This window comes from Vitis riparia, chromosome 12 (genome assembly GCF_004353265.1).
Source record: "Vitis riparia cultivar Riparia Gloire de Montpellier isolate 1030 chromosome 12, EGFV_Vit.rip_1.0, whole genome shotgun sequence".
Classification (NCBI taxonomy): Eukaryota; Viridiplantae; Streptophyta; class Magnoliopsida; order Vitales; family Vitaceae; genus Vitis; species Vitis riparia.
Genome location: NC_048442.1, coordinates 2737040 through 2756344, shown reverse-complemented (window position 1 = coordinate 2756344; position 19305 = coordinate 2737040). Strand labels below are relative to the sequence as shown.

The 19305-nt window shown below is 33.4% G+C and overlaps 2 protein-coding genes across 9 annotated transcripts; one reads left to right on the top strand and one right to left on the bottom strand.

The window, feature by feature from the left end:
- Positions 1 to 4167: 4167 nt before the first annotated feature.
- On the top strand, positions 4168 to 7097 carry LOC117926325. Of its 3 annotated transcripts, XM_034845417.1 has the most exons (4): positions 4168 to 4440; positions 4554 to 4722; positions 5729 to 6140; positions 6811 to 7097. In XM_034845417.1, exons 3-4 carry the CDS (start codon positions 5847 to 5849, stop codon positions 6952 to 6954), a joined length of 438 nt encoding a protein of 145 aa, XP_034701308.1. In that variant the 5' UTR covers positions 4168 to 4440; positions 4554 to 4722; positions 5729 to 5846; the 3' UTR covers positions 6955 to 7097. The 3 variants fall into 3 exon arrangements, with proteins under 3 accessions (XP_034701308.1, XP_034701307.1, XP_034701309.1); XM_034845416.1 differs by having other exon boundaries at positions 4168 to 4722; XM_034845418.1 differs by lacking the exons at positions 4168 to 4440; positions 4554 to 4722 and adding an exon at positions 4730 to 5020.
- A 1794-nt stretch (positions 7098 to 8891) lies between these two features.
- LOC117926884 (MACPF domain-containing protein At4g24290) lies at positions 8892 to 17818 on the bottom strand. 6 transcript variants are annotated; one of them, XR_004653245.1, is made up of 9 exons: positions 17588 to 17817; positions 15935 to 16219; positions 14981 to 15219; positions 14075 to 14276; positions 12284 to 12352; positions 11979 to 12165; positions 10747 to 10913; positions 9288 to 10358; positions 8892 to 9059 (listed from the first exon to the last, which is right to left on the bottom strand). XR_004653245.1 is itself a non-coding variant. In XM_034846183.1 (8 exons), exons 2-8 carry the CDS (start codon positions 16193 to 16195, stop codon positions 9672 to 9674), a joined length of 1812 nt encoding a protein of 603 aa, XP_034702074.1. In that variant the 5' UTR covers positions 16196 to 16219; positions 17561 to 17818; the 3' UTR covers positions 8892 to 9671. The 6 variants fall into 6 exon arrangements, 5 of the variants coding, with proteins under 5 accessions (XP_034702074.1, XP_034702072.1, XP_034702071.1 ...); XM_034846183.1 differs by having other exon boundaries at positions 8892 to 10358; positions 17561 to 17818; XM_034846181.1 differs by having other exon boundaries at positions 8892 to 10358; positions 15935 to 16210; positions 17588 to 17818.
- Positions 17819 to 19305: the final 1487 nt, after the last annotated feature.

Here is a 19305-nt window from a genome sequence, read left to right as displayed (position 1 = left end):
AGGGTTTCCTATTGTAACTAAAAGGCAACTTTTAGGAAACTTCAATCAAATTTCACCTCTTGACTTAGAGATTTCTCTTTCTTTTCTCTTGTACCCTTAATGAACTTCGAATAAAAGGATGATTTCAGAAGTTTAGTTAATAATCGGATAGTCCTCCCTAACTCATTTCTATCCAAATACTCACGTACTTTTATAATATATTTTTGGTCCCGATGTTTTATCCCCTTAAACTATAGATAATGCGATGATGTTTTATTGATAATGACTACGTTTTTGTCCTTGTATCATTATTATAAGCTCAATAGTTTATTTTCTCTCTTTGATATTAGAAACCGATAATGATTACGTCCTTGTCCTTATATTATCGTAGGTAATATCTCATCGTCTTTAACATAAATTTAAATTTTACTCATACTAGCTAAATAAAAATATAAAATGGCCATAGAAAAGTGGGAATTTGACTTGTGAACAAGTCATGTACATCACTCACATCTAATCATATTGGAAGGAAATTAATGATGAAAATTTAAACTTGGTTGAATGAGTATTAATCATATAATTAACATGATCAAGTTGAATTATTTTGGATTTGGAATTGATTTGACATTCCATCTTGAGAATTATTAGCAAGTGGAATCTACATCTTATACATTTTATCAATCAAAAGCAATCTAATCAAATGGATGGAAAATTATGCCAGCTATGAGACACCCTATGGGCCATCAAAATCAGGTAAATTCATCATTGGATTGGTTAACATTTGTCAACCAAGTCCCATTTTTTTAGTAAATTATCAAAAATAAAAAAATAAAAACATATCAAATGTTTAATTCGAATTATTGAATCGTATAAAAATAAATGAAATCAAATTATGAATAAATAAAACTAGGATGCAAAGTAAAAAAAATAAAGTACAAAATAATGAAATCAAGTATAAGATATAAAATAATAAGACATTAAAGAGGTGTTTGATAAAATTTTATATTTATTATTTAATAATTTAAATTGACTTTAAGTTAAATTATATTTAAGTTGATTTAAAATTTATTATTTAATTTTATTTTAAATAAAGTTGTTTGATAAAATTAACTTAAAATTGATTATAAATTATCAAATTGACATATTTATCTTCATAAATTATAATTATAGGGCAAATGTGATAATAAAGTAACAAAAGGGATCATTAAGGTAATTAGGATAAAAAATGATAAAAATGTAAAATGAAGATATTAACTTAAGAATAAGTTAATTATTTTTATTTATTACTTAAAGTTAGTTTTTAGTTTTAAGTCATATTATTAAGTTATTTTATCAAATATACTTAATTTATTTAATGATTTAAATTAAATTATTAAATCAATTTATTAAATTGATTTACCAAACACTCACTAAATCTAAAATGTGATATCAAAGTAAAAACCGATGCACCTTTATGTAACACTAATTAAGTACGATGTCATTCACAAAGGCCCATCGATATATAATTTTAATTTTGCTTTTAATGGTAGAAAGGTATGACTATTTTTAAAATTTTAAATAAATAAAAATATTTTGCATCCACATGCAAGGAAAGTAAATGTCAAAAGCATATAGTAAAAACAAGGTATAATTATAAAAATCATAGCATCTTTATTATTAATATGATTTTTTTAAAAACTAAATTAATATTAGTAAAAGTATAGTAGTATTTTTTTTTTTTTTATTTACCCATGCTTTCTCATACAATTCCTTTTTCTTTAAATTAATCTAAAGGGAGCACACCAAATCCCTTATTAACATTATATTTCAAAAATAATAATGTAAATTTAAATTTAAAAAATAAAAAATAAAAAAATAAAAAATAAATAACCTGAGTGGAAGTGAAGTGGCAGTATGGCACTGAAATTGCAGGAGGGCACATCCCAAAATCTTCCTTCTCTAGAGATGAGAGTCACCTGACACTGAAACAACCCAACAAATAGATAAATTGATTTTCTTTTTCTCTCCCTCTCTTTTCTTTACCTCAGTCACTGCCATCATGCCTCCATGCCTGAGATAAAGTGGCAGATTGGCAGGTGAGAGAATAAAGAAAGAAAATTTTAAAAAAGGCCTACACCATCCATAGACTATGAATATCCCTAGCTTCCATCCATTTCTTTGTTTTTAAATTGACTTGATATAATAATTCAAGGTTTTCAAATTATTAAATTTTAAATTTTCTGAAAATTATGAGATTCTCATTTATTTAACCCACATATTTACTTTATAAATTAATATATATATATATATATATATATATATATATATATATATATATATTAAATATTTTTAAAAAATTCTATCAAATATTTAATGTGTATAAATAAACATTTATAAATATTACCACGTGTTTCTAATCTTTTTAAAGTTATTCTCGAATGAGATATTACAATTGCTTAGGAAATATCTAAGCCAATAATTATTTTTTGTGATATGATGCATTATTAGTGATATAATCAAAATACTTTTTAAAATTTATATGCAATTGTTTTTTTTTTTATAAAAGCAGTACAAATAAAAGATCCAGACAAAAGTTGAAATAACTTGTGGGGAAGATGAAGGGTGGCTTGAGGTAGACAATTAGGTTGAATTAAAAAAAAAAAGAAAAAAAAAATATATATATATATATATATGTATGCTCCAATGTAATTTTCAACATATGCTTTAGTGCAATGTCATTTCTTTTCATGGGTCCCTTCTCTTTTGGAATTGTCTTAAATGGATATAGAAAAAAAATGATCATCTTTTCCTTGAAGTGACCCTTTTCTATGAATGGGGTATTTGTTTGTTTCAACTCAAAATTTCAACAAAAAGCAAAGTATTTTTTTTTTTCTCCATCTTACTTGGGTTTTGTTTGATCATATGGGATTTTGAAAATTAGAAAATTTTCTTCTTATTGCATGTAAATTCTCATATTTTTCTTCCCAAAATCAGTGAAATGGCTCTGATTTCCTAAAAAGAATTTGAGGGTTTTATTTGAAATAGGTAGTAGATTGGGCCTTTGAATCTTTCTCAGACATGGTGATTGTCTTGTTGAAAAAAAAGACACTCACTCAGTGCATTGGAGCCAAAAAGCTCTCTCTCTCTCTCTCTCTCACTCACTATTTCTTTTTTTTTTAAATATCATTTATGCTGTAATTATTGCTTCATTTCTTTTCTAGAAGTGCTTTAATGCTTGTGAAGTAAAGCCCTCTATGTGCTTGTGTTTGTGTGAAAGGGAGAGCCTACTATAGAATGGTATAATACTTTTTGTATAAGTGATTTTTTGAAAATATTTTAAATTTAATTTTTTTTATGGTAACTACCATAAAAAGTGATGATTAATTAAAAGTTGTGAATGTCATCTCTTTATACTTTAATTTAATTATTTTTTCTTTGAATTTATTTATGTTTAATGGTTCAAATTTAATTATGCCAAGTGTTAGGATAGAATTTTCCTCTAAATTTTAGCTTTAGTCTCTGTGACAAAAGTTGTGGGTTCCTGTCACCAGGTTTATTTTTTTAAGACAAATTGTGAGGAATAAATGTGGGTTGTTGTTGAGGTCTACATCACACTCTCTTTTCTGTGTAGCTCTCTTTCTTTTTGTTGCAGACCCATTTCCTTCTTTCTTCTCTTCAATCATGGCAGGTTTGGTACTGCATAGCTGTAAGATATCCAACATTGATTCTCACTTTTAATATTTTTTTCTTTGGTTATTTTTCATGTTTTCTTGTGTTTTGATTTCCTCTGGTTGTTCTTTCTATGGGATTTTTGATCATGTACCTTCCCAAACTCCAATCCCACAAAAGCTAAAGTATAAAATACTAGACTGCATCAGCCTTGTTATTTAGTTTTTTCCTTTTTATATCTTCTATGGCAGCCTTTTTCCTCTTTGCCCTTCACCTTCCTTTAACTAGGAGATTAAGTGAGATTATGTGAGATCTTGCCCACCTTTCTAATGATGACACCCAAATGGTTTTGTTGGGTTTTGTTGGATTCTGCCATTCCGGGTTTGAATCGGTTTTAAGTTATTTTACCAAATATACTTAACATGTTGAATAATATCTGAATGAGATTATATATGATAGCACCCACCTTTCTATGATGACGAATATACTTAACATGCATAGTGTATTAAGTCATCTTAAGTCATTAAGTTGATTTACTAAATGTGAGTATATGAGATATGTCGGCCTTTCTATGATGACACCCAAATGGGTTGAGTAGTAGTGCATACAACAAAATATACAAGATCCTCCAATTTAGGCTAATGGATTGATTGGTGCTAGGAGAAGGCTCAAGGGGGTCAAGGATCTAGGAGTCTCAATGGTGTTTCAAAAGTGACCACTTTTAAAAGCAAGCATAGGCCAGACTTGGCCTTGGCTGTCCAGACAGGAAGGGCCATTCTTTTGATTTCTTTTAAGCTTGCTTCTTCAGACAAGGTATAGTATCTATTAAGTTAGGCATCAAGATGATGCACACCAAAACATAAAAGAGAGTGTACTACTGGTATTATCATGTAACTGTCTTTTACATTTTTCTATTGTGTATAAAGCTAGATGGAGGTGAGCCACAATTCTTTAAATAATGCTTGGAGATATGTGGGTGTCTTGTTCTTCCATGGCAAGTAAGCCATAGAGTACAGAGAAAAAAGAGACTAAAAAATTGGTGTTCCTGCTTCTCAGGACCACATCCAAATGCCTTACAGCTTCTCCTAAGAGCAGGTGAGTTCATATTTCTATGGTCATAAACTCATGCTTTATCAATTCAGTTCGGTCTCCCCAACAACACAAGTGTGATTCCTTGTTGAGAACCCACCCAAAAGTCCCCCCATCCCCATTTTTCCCCTCATGTCATTGCCCTTTTAGGCCCTGCCTGTGAATAGTTCAACCTCTCAAGGCACCAATATTCACAATTCTGGTCTTGAGATCCTGTTTTTCTGATTCTACACCAGATAACCGTCGAATTTTCTGGCTTGTGCTCTAGCTTTTCTAGACTGCGAACTACAACCCAAAGAAAAGGGTCAGTTGTTTTCATCATCTTGTAGTTTTTCTCCAGATGAAGAGCTCATGACTTCATTTCTGTGAATGCAGATCAATTGAACTAGTTCATTACATTAGATTTGACTTGTAGATATGCTGAAACAACCAAAGGTGTTCCAGTTGGGTTTCATTGCATTTGATTCAAGTCTTTCTTCAGAGTATAAGGAATGGATTTCTCTTGTGGTTATGTGATTTGCTTCTTCTCTAGTTTTTTCCTTCCCTTTCAGTAATGCGGTTGTCCTAAACACTCAATTTGAGCCTCTGACTGTTTCAGAAACAGACAATAGTGTCATTTTCAGGTGGTTTCCGAAAAATGCTTTTCCATTTCCCCCCTTTTCAGTTTCTGAAGCATCTCCTAGGAGCTCACCAGTGTATTCAGAGACAAAGTTTTGAGATTTCGTGTACACTTTTTTCACAGTATAGTCTGTCTTTTACTAGTTTCCAAGTCTCTGTAGGAGGCACTGTTAAGAATGTGATTCTTCATGGAAAAAATTAGCGTGTTTGAATGGGAGGAAAGTGTCAAGGAAACATAGGATGAGCCTAGAAATGGGATTTTCATCATTGGTTGGATCATCTATAAGCTTCCAAGGGGCAGCCCAAGGAACTCTTCAACATGCCTTTCTTTCCTTAAACCCTATACAAATCCCAGAATTTTCTTGGTTTTATTGACTGGTTTTTGTCTTGGCAGGGCTGATGGACCTAAAACAACTAATAGCTGCTGCAATTTTCAGTTAGCTTAGCTCCAAGAACCTTACTGACTACTCACAGTACTCACCCCCCCAGCTGTATCTTCCCAGAAGGCAACCATGAATGAGTATGATTCTGAAAGATCAAAGCCCTGGAACATCTACACCAGCTCAAACCCGAGCCCGTCTCAGCCAGGAATCGACAGGGAAGCTCCATGGAAGAACTTTGGAACATCCATGAATGCCATTTCCTTTGGATTCGTTGCTACCGCAATCTTAATTTCAATGTTCCTTATCATGGCCATCTTCGAACATTTGTTCAGGCCCACAGCTTCATTCTCCTCGCCTCAGGACATGAACAGTGGTGGGTCTTTGGAATCAGGATCGATCCATAAACTCAGAAACCTAGAAGCAGTGAGTCATCTACCTCCTGAATTCAATTCATTTTGGCATACCTGAGCTTCATGTTAGTTCATATAGAATATGCTTTTCGTGCTGCAGTTTCTTTACTATTGCCTCTTGTGTTCTATGAATTTGTGTTTTTTATTCTCTAGCTCTGTTCTCTTAAGTCATGGAGATTTGAGAGATTCAATTTTTCCACTTCATATCTTCTCAAAATATTTTGAATTTTCGCTTCGGTTATCATTTAATTCAATTTTAGTTTAAATTTATAATAAAATTTTTAAAAAAAATTATTCTAACTAATATAAACAAATATTTTATATTTAATGAAACTTTTATGATATTAATATTACTTTTTAAATGCTATTATTTCGGCTTCGACTTCAACTGTCAACCAATTAAAAGCTTTTTTCCATGTGAAGTAGCCAAATATGCTTTTTAGTTCAATTTTTTCCCACAAAAACATTATTAAAACACTTTATATCGGGTTCAAGTTTGATTACACACTAAATCACTTTAAAGTGCAAAAAATTTGAAGCCTTTGTAAAATTAGGGTTTGTAAGATGATTGCTTTGAAGAGAGTCTTTAAGAAGAAAATACTTGGCTAAATTTATCTCCTTCATTATTCTTTATATGTTTGTTAAGCCAAACTAGTCTTAATTGGATGGGTTTTTTGTGACAGGTGTCGACATCGTATTCATCGGATTTTTCGGTATTGATGCCAGGGGAGAGGTACCCAACCCACATTGCCCAACCAGCTCCCCTGCCATGCCCAAGAGAAGGAGTGTATTGGCCTCAACATGAACATAATTTTGTATTTGCTTAGACTATATGATACTTGAATTTCAAGCATATCAATGTGAATGTATCTATTTTTCACAAACGGGTCAAGCTTATACTCACTCTTCTTGAGTGCTTGCTCCCTTTCAATTTTACAAGATATTTTATCCCATCATACCCAACTTTAAATCTGAGCTTTTGAAGTGTGTGACTAAATTATATCATTATAAACTTTTAATCTGAGCCCTTGATGTGTATGACTAAATTTGAATTGGTAAACAAAGATATAAATAAATATAAATAAAATTATTGTAAAAAAGAAAAATGAAAAAAAGAAAACCATTGCCATTTTTTATTGATTTCCAAATATTGCCCAAGAAAGGGTTGGTCCAAATTTTCATTCCAAACAAATTCTTCAATCATGAGATCTTTTTTTTTATTATTATTATTATAGCTAAAAGTGAAGAAATCTTGATATTATGAAATGTTTATTAAATATAAAATAATTTTTTTTAATTAACTTGAGTTTTAACAAAAAAATCAAAAGGACTTATTTGGGAATTGTTTTATAAAGAACCGTTTTTGTTTTCAAAAAGCAAAATCAAGAGTGGGAAATGAATTCAAAAAACAGTTTTTGTTTTTATATACAAAAAAAATAAAAAATAAAAATACATGTTTAGTTGAATTAATAAAAAAACTAAAAAAAAATATTGTATTTTCTTTTAACAATATAATATTGTAAATATTAATAATTTTTAGAGAAAAAATTATATCCATTTTTAGAATAATTTTCATTATTTTAAAATTTTAAAAACTGTATATAATCGTTGGGAAAATTCTCTGGTGGACTCTTCTGATCGAAAGCGTTGCTCAAACGATGTTTAATGGCACCTAATTTTCCTCCTTTTTTTAAAAATCTTTTTGCACCATCCATCCCTTACCCTCAATTGTTTTTTTCCAATAACACTATTTTCTTCCCTCTCGTAGATCTCTCTGAGAGTCTCTCTCTCTCTTCTCATCAACTCCATTTCTCTCACTCCTCTCTTCCTCTCTCTTCTTATCACCTCCATTTCCCCACTCCTCTCTCTCCCCTCACTTTCCCACATATTTTCTCATCTAAAAATAACCCATAGTCATACCCTCCTTCATACAAACCTCCATTGCCCCATCTATGTAGAGTCCATGTTGCAACATCGCCATCATCCTCCATGATCACCATCACCACTCTATTCGAAGAAAATATATATATATACACACTCTGTTTTGATAAATGTTTTCAAAAGCAATTCTAAAAATATAGTTTTTAAAAACAATTTTTTAAAATTATTCTATAATATTTTGTAAAACAAAAATTTATTTAGACATCTAAAATATTTCAAACCCATTTTTAATATTTTTAAACATATTTTAAAAATAATTTTATGTCTAATATTTTACTTTTAATCATTCTATATATTTAAATAATTATTTTTTAAAACAAACCTCAAAAAACAAATAAAAACAACTAAAAGATATTCTTTAACAACATCTCATTCCCTATTCTTAAAAATATAAAACAGTTTTTAATTGGCAGACATGTTTTCCTATTTTATTATTTTGAAAAACAAAAAACTGTTATCATTTCCAATATAGTCAAACAAGGATGGTGAGCTTATATGAATTCAGGGTTTGGTTCAATTTTTTTGTATTATGCAAAGCTTAAAGGTTTGAGGATTTGTTGTCGGTGTGTGTTTGGATGTGCGTTTTTCTTTTTCAAAATTATTCCATCTTTTTTTCTGGTGGATTTTTTGCTTAGTTAACAATACAAAAAAACACAGGAAACAAACAACTTCATAGGGTTTTCCCAAAAACCAATGTGAAAACACGAAAATAAGAACATTCCAGGGACACGCCAAACTTTTTTTCATAGTCGGAAACTTGCCTAGTACGAATGAGACAGACTTGGTTCAACTTTTAGTTTCTTTTATCCCTTACTAATAAAAATTGAATCGAATCAAACCAGCCTTAAAACCTTTTCACAACATCAATGGATGTATGCTACATAGACAGTTAGGATAGTAAACATCCTTGAGCTTCAGTTGACTTATCTGCAATTGGGCTTTTCCAGAATCAGAACTACCCCTAAAGGCCTCTCCTGTAGGGTTGGTTGTCCTAAAAGAATAAAAGGTTCAAACAAACAAACAAACAAAATCATGCCCCAGATGATGGTAAGTACAAGCCAAGTTTCCTAAAACCCTAAAATTTTGTTTCCAGAGATCTGGGAATTTTGTGCTATTGCATAATCCAGAGTTCCCAGGAAAAAAAATGAGCAGGCTTTCCTATCAATCTTATTAGTAATGAAACGAAAACAACATTGTGATCATGGACCAATTTACATACCTGTTGGGTTGGATAGAGGTAGGACTGCTGGGTACAACGAATCGTAGTTTCGGGGAGTCCAGGGATTACTGCAATTGTGTAAACCGGAGAGAAATGCAGAAAGGTGTAAAAATGCCTTGTAACCCAATCACAGGCAGCAGTGCGAAGAATCTACAACGGAAACACAAGGTTACAAACACAAACCACCAACACTGATGAAGGACAATGAAAACTGTTGACACAACCAACAGAATAAATTCCAACTCGCTTCCAAGCTCTCTCCCTCATCTTCCCCACCTTGTAAGCTCCCCCTTCACCCGTATGCTGCTTTCAGTTTCGATGCTTGTCACCCATGCCTCAACGTAAAACTCATTTTCCGTTTAAAAGGGAAGATAGTACACTCTGCTAGGGTTCCTCGGGTGCTTCTTCATCAGATAAGATTACAGTTAGTAAAGAAAATTTAACCTTGAGTGAGATCCTGCCCTTTTCGAGCATAAGTCTTGCTCCAGAAACAACCCAGTAGCCAGGAGTTTCCTGTGGCCCTCTTGTCATCTCTGTTGCATCGACAAACTTCAGAAGCCTCGGTGCTTGGACGGGCACTGGTGGGCCCCCTGGGTAGACGGCAGAGTTTATGTTCACATCAGCAGGCCGTGGAGGCGGCTTTTGAACTGTTGTGAAGGGATGGCTGATTAGAGTGGATATGAGTCCAGACTTCTGAGCCAAGCCCGGTGATCCATCCCACTCTGGAGCCTTTACCAGCATGGCTCCTGAAACAGTTGAGAAGCGGAGTCGTAGGAAGAGGACCTTTTTAAAACCGTAACCCCCAACTTGTAGTTGGGCTCCAGTTACTATAGAAAAGTCATCGTCAGCCTGAACAGGAGCAGTGCATACATGTGAAAAGTTCTTCCATTGAACTTTCTCGTAGTACTTGTGGTCGTAGTTCTCATGACGGAAGTTGGCACTAGGATCATCTTCGAGTTGGAAGATTTTTGGGAGGGAAGAGAGGTGCTGCAAGTGGATCGCTAATCGGTTGCTTCTTTTACCTTCTAGATAGAGCCTGAGGCCTGTCACTGGCCGCTTACCCACATCAACCTGTAAAGAGAGTGATCAACTGATTAAACAAAGTCTCAGTTTTTTAGGGCCGTAATTGGTACTCGGAACTCCCAATTTCTCAAATTAGGAACAACATGGGTAACATAAGTTTTCTGTAACAATCTCCTGAAACTAATTCTCCAGAAACCCAGAAGAATGACTTTTCTTGATGGCATGGCTACTCAGTCTCATTATATGCAACTTATTTGTTAAGGTCAAATTGTAAAGTCAGGTAGGCCATATTTTAGTCTAGCTCAAGGATGCAAAATCTGAATCAATGGATAAAGAAGAAGCACACTTCTGAGCCCAAACACTAGGGAATAAAATAGCAGGATTAATCTCTTTTTGATAAGAATATGACAAGAATATCTGAAAAAAGAAGGTTTACCGGATTGGTATTCACATAAAGCTTGGGACCCATGAAACTGAACTGCAAAAATGCACTGTTTTGTTGCCTCCTTTGTGGACCAAGAGGAAGTTCACTGAACACTGGTGCCCACTGCCTTGGCAGTTGAAATTCCAAAAACTGGCGTAGTTCTTCAATGGGTGGTTTATCTGCAAGGACAATGAAAATGTTACAGATGGTTAGTTCAAATGATTTTGACCGATTCAGCAGCAATAAGCAAAAGAATGTGAAAGCTGCCCAGATTCTTTTGAATTGTTTTTCTACACTTATATTGTGAAATTGCACCAAAGCCACAAATCTCATGTTTTGAAGCCAAAGGAACCACTCCAAAATTTTAACCACACATAGTTCTCATATTCTAACTATAACATCACAACTTGAAAGATTCAATCTCGAGCAAAAGTTGCTTCCTCCCCTTCTGCTGTTAAGCTTGGCAGAGAATAGAGGAACTTGAGTGACTTGGAAGGTGATAACTATAATGTGATTATTGGAGAGAAAAATGAGTACGAGGTCACTCATAATATTCCAATGTGATCAAAGGTGCAAATGATAAAAGCAAGAATTAAAAGACTGGAGATTTGGTCTTTTAAATGGAACTGTTTGCAGTGGGCTACATGCCCCTTAAGATTCCTCAGCTTTTGGGTGTCTAGTTTTTCATTTTTTTTCTTCAACAAAGATTTTGGATTTTTAGTTTTTCATAAAATCAATATATTTCGTTCTTCTAGTGTTATTTCTTTTTTCTCTTGTAATGAATGATCCTTCCCTTTCAAACCAGAACTTCATATCCAAACTTTGGTTATTAAAGGAACCGAAAAAAGGTGGTTGCATACACACTAGTGATCCTACGTCTATAACATAGCATGTCTTAGATCTTGTTCTATGTCATTTAAAAGAGCTGTATTTCCATAACTCCACATCCTAAATACACTTCACATGTCTTATATCTTGTTCTAAGCATTTACCTACATTCATAACATAACCCTATTTTATTTTGCCCAATGGAAATCAGATTGCATAAGACCTCCTCTTGCATGCATACAGCCAGTTCACCCACCCTTTTTGCCAGATCTAATATTATTGAGGTGCCACTAGTCAAACCATAGAAAAAAATTTTGCTTGAAGAACAATATGGATGAATAGATACTTTTATTTATATAATATGATAATAGATAAAATCCAACAAATAAACCAACCAACCAAAGGATATTGCTCACATCGTAAATAGAGATTTATGGCATGGCTCAAGAATCCACTCCCTTGGACTCCATTCAACAAAGAGGTAATTGGGATAAAGGACATTGATATCACATCAGGTGCAGACTGAACAGTTTGCAACCACTCATTATGAGATAGGTTCTTGTTATCACTTCCACCTCTCCTTTTGCAAATGCTCACAATATCCTGCATTTAAATTAATTAAATGACAAAAAGAAAATTTTTAATAGGAGGTAATATCAATTCTAGATTTCCTAAAACACGTTTCCAGAGGACTTCAAGAAAATAATATGATAACACATACATCCTTATGTGAATAAGAACTTGACGGACTGGTATCTGCAAACCTCAGCCGCTGCTCCCTGATTTCAAACTGAAATAAAAATGATTAGATAAGATACAGCTAGGTTTCTTTCCAGGTGGCTCACAATTGGCAGATGAAACAAAAAGACCTTCCCTTACCAACTTTAAACAACAAACCATGACTGCGAAGTCCACTACTGTAGTAATTCTAAACCAAAGAAAAATATGTAGACAAGATCTGGACCAAAGAAACACTTTATTTTGAAGTTTGTACACATGAAAAGATCATATCATATGATATCCTTAATCCTTCACAAAAATTAAGTATAAGACTGATCACCTCTATGAAGTTGATTAAAATAGAAAAAGTAGGTAATGACTACTTTGGCAACTTACTTGAGCTGAACAACCAGAAATCAACACCATAGACATGTAGTCATAAAATGATGATCAATTATGTCATTACTTGCAGGCAGGCTGGGCAAAAACAATGCAATCCCAATCAAACATTAGTTAAAAATCTAAAAAAGTTGCCTAGTTAAGAGGCAGCATGCGTTGTTAAGATATCAAATTTTCATGTTTTGCAGTAATTCAAATTAACATAATGAATATGAGGGGGAAATTTTTTTATCAGAGCTGTGAACTCAAATTATGCATAGTCTAAACACCCTGCTTATTAGGGAGTAAAAGCATAGTGAAATTTAGAAAATCACTTCTATTATTCAAACATCACTTGTAATCCTTTATCATAGTGGGAAGACCTTCAATTTATTTATTTTTTATTTTTTTTATTTTTTTTATAAGCGAACAAAGCAAATATATTAAAAGAACGTCAAGCCTATGTATGCAGGAAGTATACTCAAAAAAACAAACAATGAAAAACCAACAGGTAACAGAAAAAACAACCAAAAAAACCACACCTACCTGACAGCTAAGACTATTTAACAAATCAAGCATTGACAAAATTCCCAAATCTAGCAAAGCATTTATCTATTTCAAGAGGGCTCTAATGAAGTTTTTTAACCTCTGATCTGACAGCTCTTCACCATTAAAGATTTGGCAGTTATGCTCTATCCAAATGCACCAGAACAAACATATTAGAGCCATCTCATGACCAAAGAAGCTTTCCTCTTTTGGAAACAAATTTGATACATAGCTTTCCTTTTCTTATGAATATAATGAATGAAAGGCCTAGAAGTGATGGGAAAAGTGATAATAATCAGCAAGTCTCCAACACCTGAAAGACAGGCTACTGCCACTCATACCCAGCAAACCAACCTCATCAAAGTGAAAAAACATCTTCAGTTCAATTCAGTGAACATGGCCCCCCAAACCAGGGTCTAAGAAACTCTTGGATGACAGGATATCAACCAACTAGTCATCTCTTCTCAAAGCTAGCAGTTGGGTTAAAAACATCACACAACAAAAAATGAAACTACTCTTCTTTCTAGAGCCTCATTCTCCTGTTTCCAACTTTAAAGCCCCATTAGATTTTTACAATTCTTTTGTTTTGTTTTTTTTTTTCTGTTGGATGTGGGTTGTGGGGTAGAACAGGTGGAGAGGGAGGGAGGGTCGGTTTATATAAGTCAGCTCACAGGTTATTCTGGAAGTGATTCTCCCATGTCTTCTGGATTATAACTTTTGACCAATCTGAAACTCAGAAAGAACCTTTCTAATATAAGAGCAATTGCTTAAGTCCACAAAAGACAAGCATCAGATATATCATCAACTCATATGCTTAAAATTCCATTGTAGGTTTACGTAGTCTAGCACAGAAGAAAATTTCACAAACCTTGTCATCCTGATAAACATGTCCAGAATTCATGCCATATTGCCCACTTGCATCTACAAACCTCTTATCTGCCATCTCCTTTACCCTTTTCTGTACATCAGCAGGTTGAAGAGGCGAAGCATGCTGCTGTCTAACATATATTACATCCTTCCCGCCCATCTTCACACCAACTATAATATGGGTGCCAAATGTTTCAATAAACCTGGAATTACAGAGAAAATCATCTCAAAAATTCATTATGGTTCTCAAGCTTGAGCATGGTATACCAACACCAAACATAGGTGAAGAAGAGAGAGATAATATCCTAGAATGCATAATTTGACCCCTCCCTCATTCTATTCATTATCAATAATGCTCAGGGTACTACAGAGACAAGGTTTATGAGTTAACATACAGGCCCCATTGGACTTAGGATAGATGGTGCTGAGAAAGTAGAATACCTAAGATTGTGCCTTTCTTGTCAAGATAAGTTTAAAATGGAATTTTTCTTGAGGAATTCATATATATATATATATATTCTAATGTGGAAATTCACACCTTTCAAGGGGTTTGGCATTCGATTCTACTAGATAAAAATAAATTAATTAATTAAAAAAAAAAACCCTAGAAGTTATGCTGACAATATGTGCCAAATTTACATGTCTTGAGAGTCTTATCAGATGCATTAAGTATCAAAACTAGATAACAAGTATTATAGAAGACTTGATTGCCGTATTAAATAAAGCAAAACAAATAAATAATAAGAAGCTAAAAACAAGAAACCTCCTTGAGACCAAGGAATTATTATATACATAACTAGAATCCTAACAAAAATAGAAGCTTTTGAAACTTAGCTTTGCACATAATATGTCCAGACTTTTATCATGCCATAGAAAATACTCTTTTTTTGGAAGATTCAAGCTCTACCTTGCCAAGGCAGCAGGATCCCATGATGATGGAACAGCGTTCTTAACATGTTCACGGAGTACCATCTGTGATTTCTCTAGTGCAACAGTGTAGAGTGTGATGAATACCCCATCAAAAGCTAGAGTTTTTGTCTTAGCTGCATCTTTCTGCCAACAGCCTGAAAATTCAAACATGGCATTGAAGAGGCCTGATGGAATTTTACCAGTCAAGGATATCTCCTGGTTGAATTGCTCTGACATCTGGAGCAAAGTAAAGAAATATCAATGCACCCAAAATCAATGAAAGAGGAATTTAATATGCTACAGCATCAACATTGTCCTAGAATTAACTGTAAAACAAAAAAAGACTGGCACAATAGATTAAGCAGTATGCAATCTGACCTCATTGGAGATCCAGTACTAGAAATACTATATCAGTTAATTACTCATTATACTAAAAGTGATCAATGATAGTGCAATCATACTCAAAGTAATCAATGATGGTACAGTACCACATATAGAGAGACACAGAAAATAAGTATTTGTCATGAGAGATGATGCCGGTTATAATGAAGTTTTTTTGGGTGACAATTATTCCAATTCAAACCTTCTAAACATGAGAGAATATGATAAAGCTGTACCTATTCATTAAACAGTTAAATTCTAACTCACTGAGTTTGGGTCCTCTCCAGCAAATTTTGCAACCGAGACATGGCAACAACAAAATAAAAGTAAAAACCCATCATCTGATGAGTCCTATTTACAACCAGTTGTTCACAAAATAGGCTGATAGGATGATATTTAACCATTGGAATCAACATTTGTTTCAAAAACATTTTCGAACATGAATAGTAGTATGAAAGGAGAGCAGACAAGTCACAAAACCATTGATATAAGATAGCAACAGAACCATAATTTATGCGACACGATCAACCCAAATAAGAGACAATCATGAGAAAAAACTGCAAATTAATACCTGTTGGAAAGAAAGAACATCAGACCGAAACCGGGTTCGTTCCCCTTTGTCACACTTTATTGATTTGGATGCATTTGGAATCGAAATCCCACCAGGCAACACAATTTCACGAACTGACTCCTCATCAATCTCAATCAACCGCGAATCAACCAAATCTCCCTTGCAATACTTGAGCCGCAAATCATCCGAAATATCATACCCCCGTCCAATTGACCCAATTGCAATTTCAGCAGCTTTCTCAGCTGAAACCTTAACTGCCATTACTCTAGCATCACTCTGCACCCACTAAAAAATATGCAAATTTTAAATCAAGATTACCCCTAATTGACACACAAACACATTGCACTGAATGAAAGTGCCAAAACAGCATAATTCCTCAATAATATTCTCTTCACCTGTTCACGACAATTAAACTGAAACTACAGTAGATATGATACAATCAGAGGGTGACTAGAGAAGATATAGAATAAAGGTGATATGGAGAGAGAATTTTAGAGAGAGAAAGAGAAAAGCTCAGAACCACACCAAATCCAAATGCTATGCTCCCTCAAAATATCCATATTCACATTAAAATCACCCCAATTTCACAAATTTTTCATGCATCATACTGAATCAAAATTCTAAAGCAGCAAAAATTCCTGAAAAGTATTATCCTCATCCTGTCATGAAAATCAAGCTGAAATGACAGCAAAATTGATGCAAATACAAGCTAAAACCCTCAGAGGAGAAATGAAAGTAGAGAAACAAATTTCACTTCACACATTTTTTGTGGACTAAATTAGAGCTCTGAACATCACAAGAACAATACTAGGTTCATCAGTTAATGACAATTGATTTGCAATCACAGTGGAATTGATAAAAATTTAGACTGAAATCTAGGTGGATTCACAAATGTTGAGACCCAATTGACCCCTTTTTCATGGACCAAATCAAAGAATCAAACCACCAAAACATCACAATCATGAATAGATCACTTAATAAACAGAAAGATGAAATTGGAGAAACAAATGTTGAGAATGAGATAAACCCAACTTCACACATTTTTTCATAAAAACAAAGCTCCGAAACATCACAAATCATGAACAGTATTATCTTCATAGTTTCAAGCCAAAACCCCAGAAATGAATCTTGAGGATCAAATTACCAAAAGGTCACACATTTTCCACGTCATTAAGATTAAGCTGAAATTACCAAAAAATAACACATTTTCACATCATAAATTGAAGTGAAATTCCAGCTAAACTGATTCAAGCCAAAACTTAGGTGGAGAAATGAATTTTGAGTATCAGATTACCCTAATTTTAAAATTCTCGGCAACCGAACTACAGTGGAATTCTAGTTCATCAATTCATGAACAAACTAAAACTAAAGAAAAATCAAGCCAAAATCAACATTGAGCATCAAATTATCCCAATTTCACACATGTTTTTCATCAAATCTCTAAAACACTACAACAACAACATCACCTCCACCATTCATACAGCATTAAGCAAATCCAAGACAAATCCCGAGAAGCTAAGGTTCACAACCAAATTAGCCCAATTTCACACATTTCTCACAGCCAGAACCAAAACCTTCAAAACATAACACCATCCCATCACTACAACAACATTAAGCTCAAATCACAGAAATCAATGCCGATAATTAAATTACCCCAATTTCAAGCATACTCCATCAAATCTCCAGAACATCACCACCACCACTAAAACAACATCAAGAACATCATCTCCACCACTTCCAGCACATTAAGCTGAAATTACAGTAAAATTAGAGCAAAATGGGGAAACATCGGCAGAGAATGGGAGCGCGAGTGGGGAAGAGGACTGGAGAATGAGAGCAAGAGATTTTAGAGAGAGAAAGAAAGAAACCCTAGGAGGCGGAGACCACGAGAGAAAGAGAGAGAAAATAAAATGATCCGGGTTTATAATTTGTTTTCAAAAATTTAGTTTATGAATTTGACCGAATGCAAAACTTTTTGTTTATGAGAGAGAGAGAGAGAGAGAGAGAGAGAGGAGAGTTGAAAGAATGTAGTATTAATTTCTACTGAATTACTTCACTAATAACACAAAATTACTAGAATTTTGATTAATTAATTAATTTTGTATACTACTTATCGATGGTAATTCATGTAGGAATAAATATACATCAAGACAAAAGCATTAAACCGACTTCATTTTTCATCTTATATTCATCATTATAAAAAATATAAACTTTTTCATAAATTGTACAATATCAATCAAAATAGCATTATAAAAACAAATTGATGCTTAGCATAGGGCCAATAATTGGCATACACCGAAATAGAAATTAATGAATATAAATTTGATAAAAATGAAGAAGAATCACATAATAATTAAATGAATGAACATAGACATAAACATAAACGTAAAACTAAACCCTATGTTTTAATTTATCATTGCATTTGATTCACATTAATCCCTAAATAACGTTTTAGTATCTTAAATTCAAGTGCGTTATATGAGTTGTAAACTTTCTTTGGGCTATATAAGTAAAGGGGTGTTGTAGAGAAAATTACATAGAAACAATTAATCAAATCTAAGCATGGGTGGCAAATCCAATCCAAGCATGACCGACAAGGTATTGCTCATATCATTTGTGATGACCCTCTCACATATTCCAATGCTCTTCGCAAACTCCCTACAAGGCTACAAAGAGTAGGGATTCGTCGATTAGATTAGTCTGAAACGTACATATAGAATTATCAATGAGTTTCGCGAACCAAAGAGTGTTAAAATTCATTGCTGGTCTTTGGACAATGATCTTAGAAGGCATGTTTTGTGGCCTGGCCAATATTTTGAGTGGAGATTTAGAATGAGTTTCAGTATCACTAAACCTACAATATTCAAATGCACGTTTGAATGGCGCCAATACACGAAGAACCTTACAGCTCTATATGGCCCTTTGTTTATTAATAATCCATGGACTTGCAAATTTTGTCTTCTCAGGCTAAATAGATATGATCTTACAGGGCCAAATTTTAAGAGCCCCTGGTAGAAAGCCTAATTTAAAGTTTGTATGAAATAACCAACCACACAATTGGTTGATTGTGAAGGCATTTTCATCGCATTAATATGTTTGGTTGAAAATGTAATTTTAATTGTCCACTTATACCTTGGCCTTTAAGCATTTTTAATACATTGATCTTCATTAAGTAGTTCAAAAAATGATTTAGAAGACTGGAGTTAGGAGACACTTAGGAATTTTTATTCAAAATCGTCCACTTATCTAAAACACTCACAAATATAATGTTTTAGTTTTAGATAGGTACTAGTATATATGTTTCAATTAAAATTGTAATTGGCTTACTGGCCAAAAGGCCATTCCATGCACACGAAAGACCCATGTTTGAG

Bases quoted from the DNA above. Each gene is read 5' to 3' on its own strand.
- LOC117926325 (XM_034845417.1), top strand. From the start codon at position 5,847: ATGAATGAGTATGATTCTGAAAGATCAAAGCCCTGGAACATCTACACC. The intron at 6,141-6,810 runs GTGAGTCATCTA...TTTTTGTGACAG, and splicing joins AACTCAGAAACCTAGAAGCA to GTGTCGACATCGTATTCATC.
- LOC117926884 (XM_034846180.1), bottom strand. The intron at 10,914-11,978 runs GTGAGCAATATC...TTGTCCTTGCAG, and splicing joins CATAAATCTCTATTTACGAT to ATAAACCACCCATTGAAGAA. The intron at 10,359-10,746 runs GTAAACCTTCTT...CTCTCTTTACAG, and splicing joins TTTATGTGAATACCAATCCG to GTTGATGTGGGTAAGCGGCC.